The sequence below is a fragment of the Vicugna pacos genome, chromosome 17 (genome assembly GCF_048564905.1).
Source record: "Vicugna pacos chromosome 17, VicPac4, whole genome shotgun sequence".
Taxonomy (NCBI): domain Eukaryota; kingdom Metazoa; phylum Chordata; class Mammalia; order Artiodactyla; family Camelidae; genus Vicugna; species Vicugna pacos.
In genome coordinates this window covers 26,755,149-26,777,860 of record NC_133003.1, presented here as the reverse complement: position 1 = coordinate 26,777,860, position 22,712 = coordinate 26,755,149, and the positions used below count along the sequence as shown (strand labels likewise).

The 22,712-nt window shown below is 37.7% G+C and overlaps 1 protein-coding gene across 6 annotated transcripts in view; it reads left to right on the top strand.

Annotated features, from left to right (window-relative positions):
- ERC2 (ELKS/RAB6-interacting/CAST family member 2) overlaps nucleotides 1–22,712 on the top strand; it is an 874,625-nt gene that overhangs the window by 374,957 nt on the left and 476,956 nt on the right. For all 6 annotated transcript variants that reach the window (XM_072941512.1, XM_072941513.1, XM_072941511.1 and 3 more), the window contains exon 9: nucleotides 18,241–18,378. In XM_072941512.1, the coding sequence (XP_072797613.1) occupies nucleotides 18,241–18,378 (138 nt within the window). The remainder of the gene's footprint in view (nucleotides 1–18,240; nucleotides 18,379–22,712) is intronic.

Here is a 22,712-nt window from a genome sequence, read left to right as displayed (position 1 = left end):
CAAGAAAGTTACATTATTGGAGACATAGAGCAGCTTTGAGCAGACAGAAGAAAGAATCAACAAATTTGAGGATAAGATAATGGAAATTTTTAAATCTCAGGAACAGAAAGGGAAAAGATAAATAGGATGGAAAAAAAGTGAACAGGGCCTGAGAGACCCATGGGACACCATCATTCACACCAATACACACATTGTGGGAGTCCCAGAAGTTGAAGAGAAAGAAAGGGATAAAGAGAATATTTGAAGAAATAATGTCTGAAAAGTTTCCAATTTTGTTTAAAGATGTGAATATAAACTTCGAGAAAGACGAACTCAAAGAGACTCAGACACATTATAATCAAACTTCTGATATCCAAAGGCAAAGAGCTTCTTGAATGCAGTAAGAGAGAAGTGGCTTGCAGGAGATCCTAGATAAGATTGTAAGCAGATTTCTAATTAGAAACTTTAGAGGCCAGAAAAGTGGGCTGACATATTAAAAGTGCTGAAAGGAAAAAAAAACAAAAACAAAAACAAAACCCTGTCAACCAAGAACCCTATGAGATTACAGCAGTACTGTTCTTCAAGAGTGAGAGAGAAATTAAGATACTCTCAGATGAAAAAAAGCTAAGAGTATCTGTTACCACTAGAGCTGCCCTGCAAGAACTGTTCAAGGGAGTTTTGCAGGGTGAAATGAAAGGATACTAGATGGTAACTTAAAGCTGTATGAAGAAAAAAGAAAAAAAAGCTATATGAAGAAATAAATATTTCAATAAAGATAAATACATTGGCAATTATAATACCTACTATTACTATAGCAATGGTTTGTAACTCCACTTTTGGTTTTCTACATGATTTAAGGGACATATATTTTTATAGTTATTTGTGTAAAAACTAATATTATTGTAATTTCAGTTTGTAACTCCATGTTTGTTTTCTACTAAAGAGACCAATGCATTTAAAAGAACTGTTAGTTTGTTTTTGAGCACACAATGTATAAAGATGCAGTTCTGTAACACCAGCAACTGAAAGGGGTGGGAACAGAGGTTAAAAAAAAAAGCAGTATTTTTGTATGTTATTGAAGTTAAACTGGTATAAACTCAAATTAAGTGTTACAAATTTGGGATGATAAATGTAATCCCCATGGTAACAACAAAGAAAATAACTATAGAATGAATATACACAAAAGGAAGTGATAAAAGAATTGGAATACTTTACTACAAAAGATCAAGCCCAAAAGAATACAGTAATGTGGGAAATGAGGGGCAAAAATGTTTTAAGGTATATAGAAAAAAGGTAGCAAAATGACAAAGTCTCTCCTTTTCAGTAATTACTTTAAATGTAAATGTACTAAATTCTCCAAATGAAATATTGATTGGCAGAATGGATTAAAAAAAACATGATCCAATTATATGCTGTCTACAAAAGACTTACTTTAGATCCAAAAACACAAATAGGGATGGAAAAATATATTCTGTGCAAAAAAGATCAATAAAATTGACAAACCTTTAACTAAGTGGACTAAGAAAAAAAAGAGAGAAAACTTAAATTACTAATTCAGAAATTAAAGTGAAGATAGTACTACCAATTCTGCATAAATAAAAAGGGTTATAAGAGAGTACTATAAACAATTGTATGCCAACAAATTGGTAACCTAGATGACATAGACACATTCCTAGGAACACTAAGCCTACTAAGAGTAAATCATGAAGAATTAGAAAATCTGAATAGACATATAACTAGACAAAGAAAATCGTGGACCTGATGACTTCATTGTTGAAGTCTACCAAACATTTAAAGAAGAACTAATATCTATCCTCCAAAACCTTCTCCAAAAAAGGAAGAAGAGGGAGCACATCCTACCTTACTCTATAAGGCTAACATTACACTGATATTAAAAATAGATGAAGACACTACAAGAAAAGAATACTACATACCAATATCCCTAATTATATTGATGTGAAAATACTCAACAAAATCAAGCAAATAAAATTCAGCAGAATATTAAAAGGATGATATACCATGACCAAGTGAGGTCTATTTCTGAAATGGTATGAATGGCTCAACATACAAAAATTGATCAATGTCATATACCACATTAACAGAATAAAAGGGAAAAAATACACACGGTCATCTCAATTCATTCAGTAAAAACATTGACAAGATTCAACTTCCTTTTATGTTAAAAATATTTTAAAGACTACAAATAGAAGGAAACTACCTCAACATAATAAAAGCCATATATGAAAAATGCACAGGGAACATCATAGCCAGTAGTGGAAGAGACTGAAAACTTCCTTTAAGACCAAGAACAAGGCGAGGATGCCCACTTTCACCTATTCTATTCAACACAGCACTGGAAGTTCTAGCCAGAGCAAGTGGGCAGTAAAAGTAAATAAAATGCATTGAAATAGGAGATGAAGAAGTATAACATAATCTCTGTCTGTTGATGATATGATCTTATATGTAGAAAACCCTTAGGATTCCATACCAAAAAACTGTTGAAACCAATAAATGAATTAAAAAATGGAGCAGGGTCCAAAGTCATCACACAGAATTCAGTTGTATTTCTGTATACTAACAATGAACAATCTGAAAAGGAAAATAAGAAAACAATTCCATTTAGAATAGTATCAAAAAGAATAAAATACTTAGAAATTAAGTAAGGGGATAAAAGACTTGTACAGTGAAAACTGCAAAATATTGCTGAAAGAAATTAATGATGACATTAATAAATGGAAAGACATTCAATGTTCATGGATTTGAAAACTTAAAAGTCAGATATTAATACTAACCAAATTGATATACAGATTCAATGCAAGTCCTATGAAAATCCCAGTGATTTTTTTGTATGACTAGGAAGCCCACCATAAAGTTTATATGAAATGTCAAACGACGCTCAATGACCAAAACAGTCTTGAAAATGAAGAATGAAGCTGGAATCATGTTCCTTCAAAACTTACTACAAAGCTGTATTAATCAAAACAGTGTGGTACTGGCATAAATACAGGCCATGAAATAGAACAGAGCCTAGAATTAAACCCTCACATATATGGTCAAATGATTTTTGACAAGGGTACCAAGAGCATTCATTGAGGAAAGGAGTCTCTTCAACAAATGGTCCTGGGAAAAAACTGGGTATCCACATGCAAAAGAATAAAGTTGTACTCTTACCTAACAGCATATACAAAAATTAATTCAAAATGGAACAAAGACCTAAAACCTAAAGACTTTGTCTAAAGTCTTCTAAACCCTTAGAAGAAAACATGAATCAAAAGTATGACAACATTGGATTTGGCAGTGATGTCTTGATTATCACACCAAAGGCACAGGAAATAAAAAAATAAATAAACAAATTGGATTTTATGGAAAAAAATTTTTAAAGGTGCATCCAAAGACAATATCCACAGGGTAAAAATGCAACCCACAGAATGGGAGAAAATATTTGTAAATTGTATATCTGATAAGGAAATGATATGCAGAATATATTGAGAAATAAAACTTAACAAAAGTCAAATGACCGGATTAAAAAAATGAGCAAAGGACTTGGATAGATATTTCTCCAAAGAAGATACACAGGTGACCAATAAGCACATGAAAATATCACTCAACATCATTAGTCATTAGGGAAATACAAATCAAAAATACAGTGAGATACTGTCTCCCACACCCATCAGTATAGTGACTATCCCAAAACAACAACAACAACAATAACAACAACAACAACAACAACAACAACAACAAACCCAGAAAATAATAAGCGTTGGCCAGATGTAGAAAAATTGAAACTTTTGTGTACTATTGGTGGGAATGTAAAGCCACTGTGGAAAACAGTATGATGGCTCCTCAAAAAATTAAAAATAGATCTAACACATGATCTAGCAACTCTACTTCTGGTCATATAACCAAAAGAACTGAAAATCGGATCTCAAAGAAGTATTTGTACTCTCATGTTTGTAGCAGCATTATTCACAGTAGCTAAAATGTATAATCAACCTAAGTAGCCACCAACAGATGAATTGATAAACAAAATGTGGTATATACATATAATAGAATTAAAAAAGAGGGAAATTCTGATGTATGCTTAAAAAGCAGGGAAATTCTGATGTATGCTTAAAAAGGAGGGAAATTCTGATGTATGCTATAACATGGATGAACCTTGAGGACATTATGCTAACTGACATAAGCCAATCACAAAGAAAACAAATACTCCATGATTCTACTTACATCAGGTACACAGAGAACTCAAAATTGTAGAGATCAAAAGTAGAATGGTGGTTGCCAGGGGCTAGGAAGCAGGGGAATGGAAAGTTATCATTTAATGGGTGTAGTTCCAGTTTTTCAAGATGAAAAGAGTTTGGAAGATGGATGATGGTATTGGTTGTACAACATTATGAAGGTATTTAATACTACTGAACTACACACTTAAAATGAGATAGATAGTAAATTGTATGTATTGTATATTTTACCACAATTTTAAAAAAAAGGAGAAGGAAAGGTATTTCCGAAGCATTGTGAGAGATTAGCAGGCCTGTAAATTCATGCCTCCCAAGCAACCTATTTCCTTTTTTAAATGTCTTCATTTGTCGTGGAACAATATGTGGTCCTACTATGTATGATCACTGTGCAGTTCTGGTGTGACACATGTGACACATGAGTTCAGTAACATCTCATTTTGTCTATACACTGCTCATGGTTACAGCCATATTCTTGAATATTGGTATGATAGGCAGTCTTGATTTCTGTAGTTATTTTATCATAGACTGGTAACAGTGTTGAATGGACCACATTTGGAAAAGTGTCTAAGTCAGATCTTAGCTTTATAGACCTGTAGGAACTTAGAGAAAGTTCAGAGAAATTGTTTCAAGATGGTGCAATTTGCTGGTTCTGGAGCTAACACCCAGGTTCTCTCTAGGTGTTGTGGTTATATGTCTTCTTTTTTGGCTACCCATACTTTGAACTGTCTTCTGATTTTATGAAGGACCTTTCCTGTTGGGAGGTGAAACTGTCAATACTTGATTTCTTAGCTCTCCTTGCAGTTGGGCTGTACACTGTACCTTGGCTCTGCTCATTAGATGTACCTGTCCCAGAGTTGTTGGAATGTTGGGAGTGTGAAGGGCTCTCTGCTGCAGACACTGCAAGGTCAGGGCCATGGGGCTGCACAACTTCAGGGCTAGTGGTGGTGTCCAGTGGTCCACGGCAGTTGGGTTGGTGCTCTAAGCCTCCGTTTCTGGTATTCTGCAGCTGGGGCAGCAGTGTCTGCACTGGACCAATTGCATCAAAACTTTGGGCATTTTTCTGGGTTATTTTCCCCTACCCTGGTTCTCCAGTTTTTGGTGGTTTTGTGAATTCTCCTTTTCTGCTTAAACCAGAGTGGGTTGTTTCTGTTGATTCAGCTAAAAGCTTTGACTGATACCCTAGATGTGGATAACACAAAGTACAGAGAGACATGTTATGGAGAAAAGATTTTTTTTAGTAGCTAAATGTCAGAACTCTATAAAGAAAACAACCAAAAGTATACTTTTGAATATTTGAAAGCACAAAGATGCCTAGGCATATTTTAGGTACACTGTGGCTATATATAGACCTTCTCCATTGCTTTTAATTTCTTCTTTGTAGAATCTAAGTGCTGAAGGGACCCTGCTCTGGTCTCTTCCTTTTATATAAGACACTGTCTTTAGGGTTCCTTCCTTCATTCTTTCATTTATTCAATAAGTAATTGTATGGTATTGCCAACATAGCTGGGAGCTGTGGCCAGAAATACGAGTATGACAGAATTCCTGTCTTAATGGAACTCACGGCCCCATTATGCAGAGACAAGAGGTGATTTTTAAGAGTGTGTGAAAAGTGCAAAGCAGAAGACAGCCTGAGCCAGAATAGGGTTGTGGTTCTTGGAGGAGGTAAGGAATATGTGATATCTAAACATTTGAGTAGAACTTCTGTGGAAAATTGGGATGATAAGAATCTCCCAAGCAGAGGAAATGAATAGGCAAAGATGGGGAGGCTGTAAACAGCCTGGTTCTGGGAGGTAGCAGGAATGATTTGGCAAGGCTGGGGCAAGGCTAGGGAATCGTGGGAGACCAGTTGAGCCATGAAGTGCCTCGTATATGATGTCAGGGAGTTTGGGCTTTATCTGGAGGCAATGTGGAGCAACTGAAGTGTTCTAAGAAAGGAAGTCATCCAGTCAGATCTGCATTATAGGAAGATTACAATTGTGCTACAATTTGGAGACCAAATGAGAAGGGGAGTAAATGTGGAGTCAAAGAGGCTGCTGCTGTTTAGTCAATGACAGTTCTCCCACCGGGGGCTGTACCTGTGTAAAAACTTTGCATGAAAGCTCCCTCTAGGCATTGGCCCTCTTCAGTCTTGGCGGGCCTGGAGCTTTAGAAATCAGCGTGAAACCATTAGGATTAGGGTTGTCTGTTGACCTCCAGGGCCTGAGCTCTCCCTGACTTCTCCCTTATCCCTCTCCAGTGACATGCTCTGGAAGGTGCAGGTACTATTTGAGCAAAACTGGCTCCTTCTGAGTCTGCCCAACTCTGATGGAAAGGCAGCTCAGTTCAAAGGCAAGGACAACCCTGTGCTCAGGTCCCTCTCCAGCCCTCTTCTGCTCAGGTGCATCTCTTTTTATCACGTCTCAGTGACCAGTGAGTTGGTTTATGTTGCTAAAGTGGATTCCATTTTTTGCAGCATGTGGAATTTCTCACAAAATCTTTACTTTCCATCCCCAAACCTCTCCATCCTTACTTGTGTTTTCCTTTGCTTATTTTTCATTGCCTGCTGTTTGAACTTGGTACAACATTACCTTTGAAAAAAACTTTCCAAACATTTTCCCTTGTAAATCATTAATAACTGTGAATATCAGAAAGCTTTAAATAATTTATAAAAAGATACAGAACTTTACATTTACCCCAGTCTCCTAATATTAAAATTTTAGGAATTGAGTCCTCCTTGAAGTAACAAAGTGATAGTTCCTCCTACAATGAGTCCTTTTTTTTAAACATTTTTATTGATTTATAATCATTTTACAATGTTCTGTCAAATTCCAGTGTAGAGCACAATTTTTCAGTTATGCATGAACATATATATATTCATTGTCACATTTTTTTCTCTGTGAGCTACCATAAGATCTTGTATATATTTCCCTGTGCTATACAGTATAATCTATTTATCTATTCTACAATTTTGAAATCCCAGTCTATCTCTTCCCACCCACTGCCCCCTTGGCAACCACAAGTTTGTATTCTATGAGTCTATTTCTGTTTTGTATTTATGCTTTATTTGTTTTCTTTTTTTTTTAGATTCCACATATGAGTGATCTCATATGGTATTTTTCTTTCACTTTCTGGCTTACTTCACTTAGAATGAGATTCTCCAGGAACATCCATGTTGCTGCAAATGGCGTTATATTGTCGGTTTTTATGGCTGAGTAGTATTCCATTGTATAAATATACCACAAAACTTCTTTATCCAGTCATCTGTTGATGGACATTTAGGCTGTTTACATGTCTTGGCTATTGTAAATAATGCTGCTATGAACATTGGGGTGCAGGTGTCATCCTGAAGTAAGGTTCCTTCTGGATATATGCCCAGGAGCGGGATTCCTGGGTCACATGGTAAGTCTATTCCTAGTCTTTGGAGGAATCTCCGTACCGTTTTCCACAGTGGCTGTACAAGACTGCATTCCACCAGCAGTGAAGGAGGGTTCCCTTTTCTCCACAGCCTCGCCAGCATTTGTCATTTGTGGATTTTTGAATGATGGCCATTGTGACTGGTGTGAGGTGATACCTCATTGTAGTTCTGATTTGCACTTCTCTGATAATTAGTGATTTCAACTTTGATTTAATCATTGACCCGTTGTTTTCTTAATAACATGTTGTTTAATCTCCATGCTTTCCTTTTTTTCTCCTTTGTTTCTCTGTAGTTGATTTCTAGTTTCATGGCATTGTGGTCAGTAAAGATGCTTGAGATAATTTTTATCTTCTTAAAAGACATTTCTTTGTACAAAGAAAAAACTTCAGCTAACATAGAATAGAAACATATAAAAGGAACTCAATAAAATTTTATTTAGCAATAACTGATGATTTTACTTTTCTTTGTACTTTACTGCATTGCCCAGGTTGTTTTCTGTGAACATAACAGACAGAATAAAAGATATTTAAGACCAACTACAAAATATCAGAATTGTTCTTTAATTATATTTTGAACGTAAGTTTGTACTTTTCAAAAGGACTCATTTTACAGGAGGAGGCCAAGATGGCAGAGTAGAAGGATGCTTGTAGCTCACCCTCTCCCACAAATACATCAAGACTCACATCCACAGACCCACTCAGCCAACCAGAGCACCTGTGGAACTCCGACAGAACATCTTCCTCTTCAAAAGATAGAGATGCCAAAAATCTGGTAGGAGAAAAGGAAAAAAGAAAGAAGAAAAAGCAAAACATAACGGGACGGGTCCCGCAGGGAGGAAGCGGCAAAGGAAGACTGACGCTCGTTCGCTGGGTCTCTCCTCTCCAACTGAGAGACCAATGGGACGGAGGGGGGAGCCTCCAAGGCTCGGTTCTGTACAGAGCAGCCCCTGACCGACAGAACTAAGTTAAACAGGCACAGAGGGTCCCTGTGACACCCAGCCTGAAACGCGGCCCGGCAGCTGGGGGCAGGGCCAGGCTGCCCAAGACAGGGGGAGGACGGGGATGGCTGCACTGAGGCAGCCCAGGGGGACTGTAGGGAGCTGTGCGTCGTGGCTGCGGGTGCACAGGGCAGAACAACCTGGGCCCTCCATAAAACAACATGGCTGATGTGGCCTGGGGGGAAGGGTGCATGCCCCTATCTCTGAAAACCTGTGGAAAGTTTTTGGGTGAAGAGAGGCGGGGCTCAGGCACAGCCACCATATCCTCTGGTGTGTAGTACCCAGGCAGGGAGGGGGGCGAAACTTGAATCCGCACCTAAGGACTTAGCAGCCTCAAAGGCCAGAGACTTGTCTACAGTGTGAGGCAGATAGGATCCTTCTGTCCTGGTCCCTCAGAGAACTTGCTCCGCCAAGACAAACAAGGACCTAGGTTTTGGGCTGCAGCAGGGACAGGGCTGTTCCTCGGTCTTCCCCCAGCCCGCCTGCAGAGCGCTGACCAGGGCAGAGTGTGCAGTGGCACAGAGCAGCGGAGCTACCAGCACCGGGAGAGGGCAGGCGGCCCCCCCCACCTCTTAGGCAGGAACGCAGCACCCTGACCGAGGTGCTGGGAGGGGGCGCGACCCACCCTCCTACCTAGCCAGTCTGCAACATCTGACTGCGGCATCTGGAGGGGCAGCGACCTGCCCGCCCACAGCAAAGGAGAGCTGCACCTGACCCAGTGTTGGGAGGAGGCGTGATCTGCTTGCGGATAGGCACTGGGAGCAGCACAGATGAGTGTGCCAACGGAGGGCCTCTGGAAACAGCAAGCTGGGCTTCCAAAACAGGACGCAGACAGAGTTCGCATCAAAAGCACATGGTCTCCAGGAGAACACTGACCCCCCCTCCCTTTTTTTTCTTTTAAATCTGATTTTACCTGTTCTATTTTCTATTATCCTTTTAATTTTAACTTCTTAAACAATTATATATACCCCCAGTTTTAATCTCTTGTAAATTTTTAAAAAATATTTTTATTATTATTTTTAAAAATCCACATCATTTCATTTTTATTTCTCTTGGTTTTGATGTCCTGTTATTGATTATACACAGGTTTCAAATATATCTTTTCCTCTTTTCTCCTTTTTTAAAGGTTTTTAAAGGACATCTCAACCCAATTGCTATTCTGCTTCAACTTGGTCTTCTACTATTCATTATACACTGTTTTCAAACCTTTTTTCTCCCTTCTTTTAAAATTCTTTCTCTCTCTCTCTCTTTTTTCTTTTCTAAGCTTTATTCCTACATAGGCATTAGATAGATAAAATCCTTAAGGACCACAATAGATAACTGATACTCCATAAACCACAATGCCAGAATTAAGAGCAAGACAAAGAAGCAGAGAAACCATTCCCAATTAAAAGAACAAGAGAAATCCCCTGAAAGAATGATCAATGAAATAGATATCGATAGCCTACTAGATCAAGATTTCAAAAAAGGAGTGATCAAAATACTGAAGCAACTGAAAGAAATAGTGTTTAGAGATATAAAATATGTCAAAAATGAAATTGAAGCTATAAAGAAGGCCAAGTAGAATGGGTAAACTCATTGACTGAGATGAGGAATGATCTAAAGGCTGTGCAAAGCAGACTAGATAATGCAGAGAAATGAATTAGTGACCTAGAAGACAGGACAATAGAAAGCACCCAATCACAACAGCTACAAGATAAACAAAAATAAATGAAAATAGCATAAGGGACCTATGGGATAATATAAAGTGTGCCAATCTTCGCATAATAGGGGTCCCAGAAAGGGAAGAAAGATCAAAGGGAATTGAAAAAGTTTTTGAAGAAATCATTACTGAAAACTTTCCAAACTTAAAAAAGGAATCAGATATCCAAGTAGAGGAAGCTCAGAGGGTCCCAAACAGGAAGAACCCAAATAGACCTACACCAAGACATATCATAATCAAGATGGCCAGAGTCAAGGATAAAGAAATGATCCTAAAGGCAACAAGAGAAAAGCAAAGAGTGAGTTCCAAGGGAACCCCCATAAGGCTCTCAGCTGATTTCTCTGCACAAACACTACAGGCCAGAAGGGAGTGGCAAGATATATTCAAAGCCCTGAATGAAAAAAAGATGCAGCCTAGGATACTTTATCCAGCAAGGCTATCCTTTACGATGGAAGGAGACATAAAGAATTTCACAGACAAGAAAAAGCTACAAGAGTTTAGCAACACTAAACCCATGCTAAAAGAAATATTGAAAGGTCTACTCTAAATAGGAAAGCAGCAGGATGCTACAGATATGAGAACTCACAACTGGAAAGGTGGTAACTCATGAATTACAAATAAACACGAAATTATAAAAGAAGACATACAAATCATTGAGTGTGGGAGAGGGAGGCATGAAAATACAGATTTTTTTTCTTCATTTTTAAAATTTTTTGTTATCGATAGGATGGGTTTGAGATCATGTTACTATCAGTTTAATAAAAACAGTTATAGTAATGTGCTAATAGACTTAGAAAACAGGGTAACCACAAGCCAAAAACTTCCAAGGGAGTCACAAAAAATAAATAAAATCCATGATAATTCAAAGGAAAATTACCAAACCACAAAAGGAAGAAGAAAGGAACAAAGAGGAATTACCAAATCAACTGCAAAGATAAGTTCAAAATGGCAATAAACACACATCTATCATAAATTACTGTAAATGTTAATGGACTAAATGCTCCAGTAAAAAGACATAGAGTGGCAGACTGGATAATAAAGCAAGAACCTCCAATATGCTGCATAGAAGAGACCCACTTTAGGGAGAAGGACACATATAGATTGAGAGTAAAAGGATGGAAAAAGATATTCCATGCAAATGGAAAAGCCAAAAAAGCAGGTGTTGCAGTACTGATTTCAGACAAAATAGACTTTAAAACAAAGGCTATAAAGAAAGATAAAGAAGGACATTTTTATAATGATTAAAGCAGTGATACAAGATGAGGATACTACACTTGCTAATATATATGCACCCAATATAGGAGAACCTAAGTACATAAAACAATTACTAACAGAGATAAAGGGGGATATTGATGGGAATACAATCATAATTGGAGATTTTAACACCACATTAACATAACTAGACAAATCTTCCAGACAGAAAATAAATAAGGCAACAGAGAAATTAAATAATACAATAGAAAAATTAGATTTGGTGGATATTTTCAGAGCATTATACCCCCCAAAAATAGGCTATGCATTCTTTTCAAGTGCACATGGAACATTTTCCAGGATTGATCACGTACTTGGGAACAAAAGGACCCTCAACAAATTTAAGAAGATAGAAATTATCTCTAGCATCTTTACTGACCACAATGCCATGAAACTAGAAATCAACAACAGAGAAACAAAGGAGAGTAAAAGGAAATTATGGAGATTAAACAATATGCTATTAAAAAACCAATGGGTCAATGAGGAAATCAAAGCTGAAATTAAAAAATACCTTGAGACAAATGAAAATAAAAGCACAACCACACAAAATTTATGGGACACAGCAAAAGCAATGCTAAGAGGGAAGTTTATAGCGATACAGGCCTTCCTCAAAAAAGAAGAACAATCGCAAATAAACAATTTATCCCACCAGCTGAGAGAACTAGAAAAAGAAGAACAAAAAACCCTAAAAGGCAGCAGAAGGAAGGTAACTATAAAGATTAGGGAGGAAATAAATAAAATAGAGACTTAAAAAAACCACAGAAAAAAGTCAATCAAACCAAAAGCTGGGTTTTTTTAAAAAGTAAACAAAATCGACAAACCTCTGGCCAAACTCACAAAGAAGAAAAAAGAGAGAGCACAAATTAGCAAAATAAGAAAAGAAAATGAAGAAATTACAACAAATAAAATAGAAATACAGAATATCATACGAGAATATTACAAAAAACTCTGTGGAACCAAACTGGATAACCTAGAGGAGATGGACAAGTTTCTGGAAACATACTGTCCACCAAGACTGAATCAAGAAGAAACTGACCACTTGAACAAACCGATCACTAGAAATGAAATCGAAATAGCAATTAAAAAAACCTCCCTACAAATAAAAGTCCAGGACCAGATGGCTTCACTGGGGAATTCTACCAAACATACAAAGAAGAATTCATACCAGTCCTTCTCAAACTCTTCCAGAAGATTGAAAAGGAGGGAATACTCCCAAATTCATTCTATGAAGCCACCATCATCCTGATACCAAAACCAGGCAAAAACACTACCAAAAAAGAGAATTATAGGCCAATACCACTGATGAACATAGACGCCAAAGTCCCCACCAAAATATTAGCAAATAGAATCTAACAACACATTAAAAAGCTTATACATCATGACCAAGTGGGATTCATCCCAGGGACACAAGGGTGGTTCAACATACACAAATCAATCAATGTAATACAGCACATCAACAAGAGAAAGGACAAAAACCGTATGATCATCTCCATACATGCAGAAAAAGCATCTGATAAAATTCAACACCCATGTATGATAAAAACTCTCACCAAAGTGGGTTTAGAGGGAACACATCTCAACATAATAAAAGCTATATATGACAAACCTACAGCCAGCATAGTACTCAACAGTGAAAAACTCAAAAGCTTCCCACTAGAATCTCGGACAAGACAAGGATTCCCACTATCACCACTCCTATTCAACATAGTCTCAGAAGTCCTAGCCACAGCAATCAGGCTAGAGAGAGAAATAAAAGGGATCCAAATTGGAAAAGAAGTAAAAGTGTCACTATATGCTGACGACATGTTACTATATATATAGAAAACCCTAAAAGGTCCACACAAAAACTACTAGAGCTGATCGAAGAATTCAGAAAGGTAGCAGGCTACAAGATTAACATTCAAAAAGCAGTTGCATTTCTTTACACTAATGATGAATCAGCAGAAAAAGAAAGTAAAGAAACAATCCCCTTTAAAATAGCACCCAAAGTAATAAAATACCTAGGAGTAAATCTAATCAAGGAGGTGAAAGAACTATACACAGAAAACTATAAACCACTGATGAAGGAAATTAAAGAAGACTTTAAAAAATGGAAAGATATCCCATGCTCCTGGATTGGAAGAATCAATATTGTTAAAATGGTCACACTGCCCAAGGCAATCTACAGATTTAATGCAATCCCTATCCAATTACCCAGGACATATTTCACAGAACTAGAAAAATCATAATAAAATTTATATGGAACCACAAAAGACCTAGAATTGCCAAAGCATTACTGAAGAAAAAGAAAGAGGCTGGAGGAATAACTCTCCCAGACTTCAGACAATACTATAGACTTACAGTCATCAAGACAGCATGGTATTGGTACAAAAACAGACATACAGACCAATGGAACAGAATAAAGAGCCCAGAAATGAACCCACAAACTTGGTCAACTCATCTTTGACAAAGGAGGCAAGAATATACAATGGAATAAAGACAGTCTCTTCAGCAAATGGTGTTGGGAAAACCAGACAGCAGTTTGTAAATCAGTGAAGCTAGAACACTCCCTTACACCATACACAAAAATAACTCAAAATGGATCAAAGACTTGAACATAAGACAAGATACAATAAACCTCTAAGAAGAAAACATAGACAAAACATTATCTGACATACATCTCAAAAATGTTCTAGAACAGTCTACTCAAGCAATAGAAATAAAAGCAAGAATAAACAAATGGGAACTAATTCAACTTACAAGCTTCTGCACAGCAAAGGAAACCATAAGTAAAACAAAAAGACAACTTACGGAATGGGAGAAAATTGTTGCAAATGAAACAGACAAAGGCTTGATCTCCAGAATGTATAAGCAGCTTATAAGACTTAATAAGAAAAAAATAAACAACCCAATCCAAAAATGGGCAGAAGACCTAAACAAGCAATTCTCCAAGGAAGAAATACAAATGATCAATAGGCACATGAAAAAATGCTCAATATCACTAATTATCAGACAAATGCAAATCAAAACTATAATGAGGTATCACCTCACACCAGTCGCAATGGCCATCATTCAAAAATCCACAAATGACAAATGCTGGAGAGGCTGTGGAGAAAAGGGAACCCTTCTTCACTGCTGATGGAATGCAGTTTTGTACAGCCACTGTGGAAAACGGTACGGAGATTCCTCCAAAGACTAGGAATAGATTTACCATATGACCCATTAATCCCGCTCCTGGGCATATATCCAGAAGGAACCTTACTTTGGGATGACACCTGCACCCCAATGTTCACAGAAGCACTATTTACAATAGCCAAGACATGGAAACAGCCTAAATGTCCATAGACATAGACAGATGACTGGATAAAGAAGAGGTGGTATATTTATACAGTGGAATACTACTCAGCCATAAAGACTGGCAACATAACTCCATTTGCAGCAACATGGATGTCCCTGGAGAATGTCATTCTAAGTGAAGTAAGCCAGAAAGTGAAAGTGAAATACCATATGAGATCACTCATGTGGAATCTTAGAAAAACAAAGCATAAATACAAAACAGAAATAGACTCAGACATAGAATACAAACTTGTGGTTGCCAAGGGGGCAGAATTTGGAAGGGACAGATTGGGATTTCAAAATTAGAATAGTTAAACAAGATTATAATGTATAGCACGGGGAAATATATACAAGATCTTATGGTAGCTCACAGAGAAAAAAATGGGACAATGAATATATATATGTTCATGTATAACTGAAAAATTGTGCTCTTCACTGAAATTTGACACAACATTGTAAAATGATTATAACTCAGTAAAAAGTCATATGATTTTTGCATACTACTTTTTTCCCTTCTCACTCTATTATTTCCACTTAATTATCAATTGTATGCAAACTTGATTTTAAATAGTTGCATAATGGTTTAAAAATTTTTATATACAAATATAAACTAAAATGTCCTATAATCTCACCAACCAGATAATTTCAGTTGGTATTAAAAATGAATAAAACCTACATGGCTAGAAAATTCAAGCAGAAAACTACAGAAATAAGAAAAAGAAGTTCCCTTCCACCTGTTTGCAACCTAGACCCTTTCCCCCAAAGTTAAACAGGTGTTAACATTTCTGTGATTTTTTTTTCCAGAAAGAAATTTTATTTCAATAGCTATATATATGTATCTATCTACAGGTTTTTAAAATTTTACAAAAGAGGTTATATTCTCCATCCTGGTCTTTACCTTGTTATTAAGAATCATTCCTTATCCAGTCATCTGTCTATGGGCATTTAGGTTGCTTCCATGTCTTGGCTATTGTAAATAGTGCTGCTATGAACATTGGGGTGCATGTATCCTTTTGATTTAGAGTACCCTTCAAATATATGCCCAGGAGTGGGATTGCTGGATCATATGGTAAGACTATTTTTATTTTTTAAAGAATCATTATACTGTTTTTCATAGTAAAATATGCTGTACACCAAAAACTAACACAACATTGTAAATCAACTAACTACTTCAATTAAAAAAGAAAATTTTTGGCGATATTTTTGCAACATTTCTTAAAGTAGTGTATTCTTAGCTTTATAAATGTCTCCAGTTCCCAGATGTGTCTTTTGGTCTTGTCTGCCGTATAATTGGCTCTTCTGCTGAATTCTTAGATCTGACATAAATAGATCTGTCACTCCTGTGTCCCCAGGTCTCAGCAGCCCACATTTCTCCAGCTCTTATCTCCTACCTGCATACTTCTGGGACCCTTGACCCTCAACCTCCTTAGTCTTCTCAGTAATTTGAGAAGGCCCCAGGGAATTTCACACAGGCTAACAACAGTCTTCTTTAATCTCTATTTCCAGAGCCCATAGTCTGTTGAAAACAGTGATGCCACTGCCCCAGTGCTGATGCCCCGAGGGAGAGTCTCCTCTCCCCTGTCTAGGGCACTGTCTTCCAGGTTGGATAGAGGGAAGTTAATCAGTTTGTTTGCAGCCACCATGGATTTGCACACATATGTGTACACAGATGTATCTGTGGGTGTAAGTGTGCTCAAAATAATAACACACATTCTCTCTCAAGAGTCAGTCCTCTCAGCTGCTGGCTCCTTCTGTATAATGACTATCATTCTGATGTGTAGCCATCCATATTTTTGCTCACTTGTATATTTGCCTGTGGTGGTGTGTAACCACATGAACACTTGTCTGGAATGGAGGAAGCCTTTGTTTTGACTGTGGATGATAATAGCTTTTGAGTTCCTGTGTTTTCCATGGAGTGACAGTGAATTCTCACAGTGGTAGCTGGATAGGAACACAATGCATTTTTATGAAAGAGAATGTTAATTATTTGACCTAAACCAGGATGCCTGTCTCAAGGCTGAAAACATGTCATACTAAACACTTCGCTGGCAAAAAGAGGAAGAAGATGGTGGAGGAGGGGGAAGGAGAAAAGAAGGAATAAAAGAAAGAAGAAGGAAGGAAAGGAAGGTGGGAAAATTGGAAGGAAGAAAAGTTTCTCTTCATTAGCCCACATCCATTTTAACCATTGGAAAAATTAACCAAGTCCTCTGTTCTTAGATTGAGGGTCAGCAGAGTCGTTATCTTTGCATTCAGAGCTATTTTGATGCTTCTACTGCTCCCACTTCCACTTGTCACCCCTCCTTCTCCTCCTCATTATTACTTCTACTGTTGTCATTTTTTGTATTGCCATTCCAGATTCATGCTATGTGACTTGAGTAATCCCCAAATTTGTTAGTTACACATTGTGAAACATGCATTTGGAATGATTTCCTGAGAAAGCCTGGGTGCAGAATACAAATATTTTGAATGGGACTTATCTTAGAGTTGTACTGCTTTTTTTCCTTGTCATTTTAAAACCCTTAATACGAATAAATTGTTTGTACAGTGGGTTTTTTTAATCCTTAGATAAGAAATACATGGTTTGAAAGCAGAGAATAAAAACATGAATGATAATGTATGAAATGCCCAAGAGAAGGTCCTTGCTGTGGCTCCTGGGCAGGCATTACAATCGGCTATTTGCTGTGTTTATTTCAGGCTGCAGATAGTGGATAATAATGGCTGGTTGGTTGCCAGCACATGACTTAGTTGCCAAATGGAGTGTTCAGTACTTGTTACATTTGATTTATATCACAAGTTCTTCCCATTAACAGTCTACTGGTGATAACCTACTTGGCTTTTCATGTGGTTACTTTAAAACAGCCACTTGACAACATTTGGCATATCACAAAGTTTAATACTGAATAAAAGAGTGAGTGAATGACTACATAGGTTCTGCCACATACTGATAAAGTGCGCAGGGCAGAATGGGCACCCAATATGTGCCTGCTTATTGAATGAATAAGTCCTGTATGTGTGTTTCTCTGATTCACTACACCAAGATTAGGTTTATGGACTTGAGACTTAAAAAGGACTGGTGAAAGGAATAGAAATATATAGAAATAATAGTGCTTATGTGTGTGGAGGGCTTGCATTTGAATGGAGGAATATATGCTGCTCATCTTTATTGCCATTTAAAAACAAAGTTGGATTATATGAAAGAAAGAAGGTCTCATCAAAATGGCCTTGATTCTAAGTCAAAATGTAACGTTGTAATATCAACAGTTTCCATAATCTTGGGTGTTTTTTTTTTTTAATAGGTCCACTTCAGGAATCTTGGCATTAGATATGTAATAAAATGTGTATTAAATATGGTGGTCTTTACTTTCAGATTGAAAACTTACAAGAGCAACTTAGGGATAAAGACAAGCAACTGACCAATCTGAAAGACAGAGTGAAGTCCTTGCAGACTGATTCCAGTAATACGGACACTGCGCTGGCGACACTCGAGGAGGCTTTGTCAGAGAAGGTGAGCTTGGACTAAAAAGCAGGGATATCAGGATTTAGGGAAACATGGTTGAGAGGAGATGATCCCAATGCACTTCAGTGTGCCTGCTTTTCTCCGTGCACTCACACTATCCCTGGTCTCAGCTGGGCCCCCCACTCCTGTGCTAGCCTTCTGCAGTAGACTTGGTACACTGGAGCCAAGGGTATCTTTCTGAAATGCATATCTGATTGCATCACCCTTGGCCCTGCTTGAAAACTTTCACTAACTTGTCATTATTTTTAGTATGAAAAAAACTGAAATTTTTAACCTTCCCCATAGGGTCTATCCCTTCATCTGCTCTGGCTTTTGTATGAACAGACACTTCTCTGCCTGCTTGCCTCACTCTCTCTCTTTCCTTCCTGTTTTCCTTCCTTTCTTCCTTCTTTTCCTCCTCCCTTCCTTCCTTCCATCTTTCCTTCCTTCTTTTCCTGCCTCATCCTTCATCTCTCTTCCCTTGTTATTTGTGCTCTAGCCTTGCTGGCCTCCAAGATTTTTAACTGCACCATGTTCCCTCCTGCCTTAGACCCTTTTCACATGCTACTACTAAGCCTAGAATGTTCTTTACTGTCTGCAGACTTAATTCCTCTTCTGAGAGCTCAGCTTCCTGAGAAGCTGTATTGCGTAGTAGTAAGAATGTGGACATTGCAGCCATACTGGTTGGATTTAAATCCTAAGTCTGACACTGACTACTTTGGACGAGTTACTTAACTGCTCACTTTCTCCATTTGTAAAAGAGGATATAATAGTACCTACTTTAGTGGATTATGTTGAGGAGAAATGCATTAATATATTCAAAGTGTTTAGAAAAATTGGTATAACAAGTTATAGCTGTTATTATTGCCATTTCCTCAGGGAATCCTCCAGGGTCAAATCCTCTGTTATGTTCTCGTGAACACCATGAACTTCTCAGAGCTCTTGTTACAATCTTAATTGTTTATTTGTCTGTTTTTATATGATTAATCAGTCTTCCCTGCTCGACTCCAAGCCCAAGTAACATACCCATATTTGTGTTAGCTTGCCTTCCCCCAATGCTAGCACAATATCTGCATGAAGGAGTACTCAGTGGGTGCTGATGGAGTGAGCCCCCACCATATGACAGGGAGTGCCGTGGGCACTGGGGATCTGGCAGAGAAGAGAATGAGTGAAAATTCTGGCTCTTGTGGAGATTAGATTCTAATGGGAGTAAGGGAGCCATAGACAATAAATAAGTAAAACACTTGGGACTTCAGAGGGTAATAATTTCTACGAAAAAAAGCATGGAGGGATACAGGTACTGCAGGGATGAAATGGCCAGGTTTGAAGTCTTACTGAGAAGGGGGCATTTAAGGAAAGACCTGAAGAAAGTGAGGGATGAACCATGAGCACTTCTGGAGGAAGGATGTATTGGAGGGGAGAGCAAGTGCAGGGTGGGAGGGGGAGGAGAGAAGGAGCAGATCTTGTAGGGCTTTCTGAGAAAAGATGAAAAATTTCAACTTTCACTCTGAAGAGGATAGGAAACCATTTGAAGGGCTTTGTTCTGACTTACATTTAAAAGGATTACTTTGTTAAAAGAATGAATGAAGTCTATCAGGAGAATAGGTCATTCTGATGTTAAACAATTTCTAAAATGATTTCTAGTGCATTTAATTCTAGCTAATTAGTTGATTCATTTTCTGGGCATCTATTGTTGGACTGGAACCTTGCTGAATGTGTGCAGTGCACTGAGCTGGGCAGCAGCAGGCCTTGGAGTTGGATTTGCATGTTTTATCTCCCGTCACTTCCTAAGAGTCAAAGAACCAGTACCCAAGACTAGAATAGGTCAAGTTCATAGGCATTCTGAGGAGACGTAGCTTATTTTTGGTTGGACATGTCATGCATCAGTGCAGCCTTTGCTCCCGTGTTATTGACATAATTATTTTCAAACTCAGCTTGAAACAAAGAAATTTTAACTTTTAAAGTATGTGAGTAGACCCCCATTATGTTCTTTTTCTTCATGTTTCTCATCATTTTTGATTCTGCAGCACTTTGCAGGCTTTCTCACAAATGTAGGGGGTAGTGGTCTTTTTTGCGGGGGGTGTCACACTACAGTAACAGCATTATTTCCTTTAGTCTATATTATCATAAACTTCGGGGTAATGAGATCAAGTAGAAGGAGACCTAGGAGCCAGTCTCTGCCACTAACAAACTGTGTGACCTTGGCAAATACTTTTCTCTCCCAGGGCCTGAAATTTCCCATTTGTAGGATAGGGGAATTAGATTCAGTAGCCCACTGGTTCCCTAAGTCAGTGACTCTTAAAGAAGTCTTCTCTGACTTCTACTTCAGAACCACCAGTAGGTGCCTGTTGAAAATATAATTATTAGGTCCCATGTATACCTACTGAACCAGAACCTTGAGTAGGGCCTGGAAGTCTGCACTATGGCAAGCTCCTAGGTTATTGTGATGTACGCTCTAGTATGAACCACTGCTCTATGCTAAAAATATAGAAGCTAAAAAAAGATCCATGATTGTATGGCTAGATAGTTTTAATGTCCCTATTAAAAACTGTTAAGATTATAATTTTAGGATTAGATTTTAATTGTAATTATTTGGAGACTTATAAGAATAAATAAAATTTTTTCAGGGAAAATACTCTTTTTTCAATTTTCAAGAATTTAGTATCGAAACTTTCTTATAGTAATTTTGTTTATGAAATTTGAATAAGGGAATATTGTCTCAAAAACTATTAATCATTATGCATCTCCTTTCCAGTTTTGATATGATGTCAGCCTATTTATACCTCTTAATTTCCTTCTCCAAATATACAGAAGTAAACTGATTTCCTATAATTTTCTGTGTCATGGATTCTTTGCAGGATTTTATCATTTTTTCCCTTGGGCCTTATTAAAAATTTCATTTATTCTGGTTTAAATCCCAAAACAGTTCTCAAGTCAGAAACTACTCCCTTTATTTCAGCACTTCCTTTGAGACCCAGGGGAAGTCCAGAAAAGAAAGCTGAGGTCTGTGAGGGTCTGGCCTCCTCAAACTATCACCACTACTTGATAGTTGTATCACATGGAGGCAAGCCTCTTCTCTTCTCAATACCTTATCTTCAAAACACACATTTAAATTAGCTGACCTCTAAATTCCATTCTCTTTTGGAACTACATTAACAATAATTATTCAGTTTGCCAATCCACAATCTCAGGCACATGAAATCTCCACTGGACCATGGATGAGGAGCTGAGAACTTAGATGCCATGAAGGTCCACATAGGGAGCAGAAATGAGGGAAGTACATTTGGTGTTAAGCAGTAAGGACTGCTGGTGACTATGGCAGGATGGAGAGTCTCTGACTTATCTCAGAATCCTCAAATTCAGATTTTAAAATTTGACGCTCAAGCCAAACAAAATAGCTCTGTGAACTCTGGGTTTCCAAACCCTATTTGCATCTGATTTTTCAGTCTTTCACTTGATGAAGAATAAAAGCAAGCGCAGAGCAATTTACTGGTAGGGGATTGTCAAAAGTGCCAAAATCAGAGTGTAAGTGTATTTGAAAAACACAGACAAAAACACTGGGTAGGAACTGGCAAAGTTCTCTATCAGAGATGAAGAATCGCAGACTTATTTTAAGTATTTATTCCAGTGGGTATCAAACTTCCGTGTATGTCCAAAAAATCTTATCTAGAAAGCGTCTTAAATATAGTTTCCTGGGTCCTATTTCCTAGTGATTTTTATTCAGTGCTTTGCAGTGGGGACCAGGAATCTGTGATTTTTAACAAGAATGCCTAGTGATTCTGATGCAAGTAGTTGAAGGACCACACTTTGAGAAACACTAAATCCATGCTCTTTCATTTTAAAGATGGGAATTGGGCTTGGTGAGGTGAAATGACTTGCCCAGAAATGAAAATCTGGGACATGTGCAGCACCGTTCCTTATTTCTGGGCTTTAGGCAGGCATCATTAATCAAACATGGCACAAGCTAACTTCTCAACACAGCTTTCCGGGAAGTCACTTCTACTCTGTCTAAATTCATCTTTGATTGGGACTTTGTTGCCTCCCCTGTACTATCCCAAAGCCACTCAGCTCATGGGTAATGAATGGGACTAAAACATAAATGTTCTGATCTTTGTGCTTTTGACAACATCATATTCTCCTTTAATGACCTTTTCCTCACAAGTTCCATTTTTATCCACATATAATTGGACAGATCCTCTGCAACAAGACATGGTTCAAAAAAGAAAGTGATTAATTAAAAATCATGGACTTACAAGAACGTTTAATTATTTACTGTCTTTTGGCTGATGAATAGAACCCATTAGGCACTAGTCACCATTTCACTTGGATTATTATATCACAGG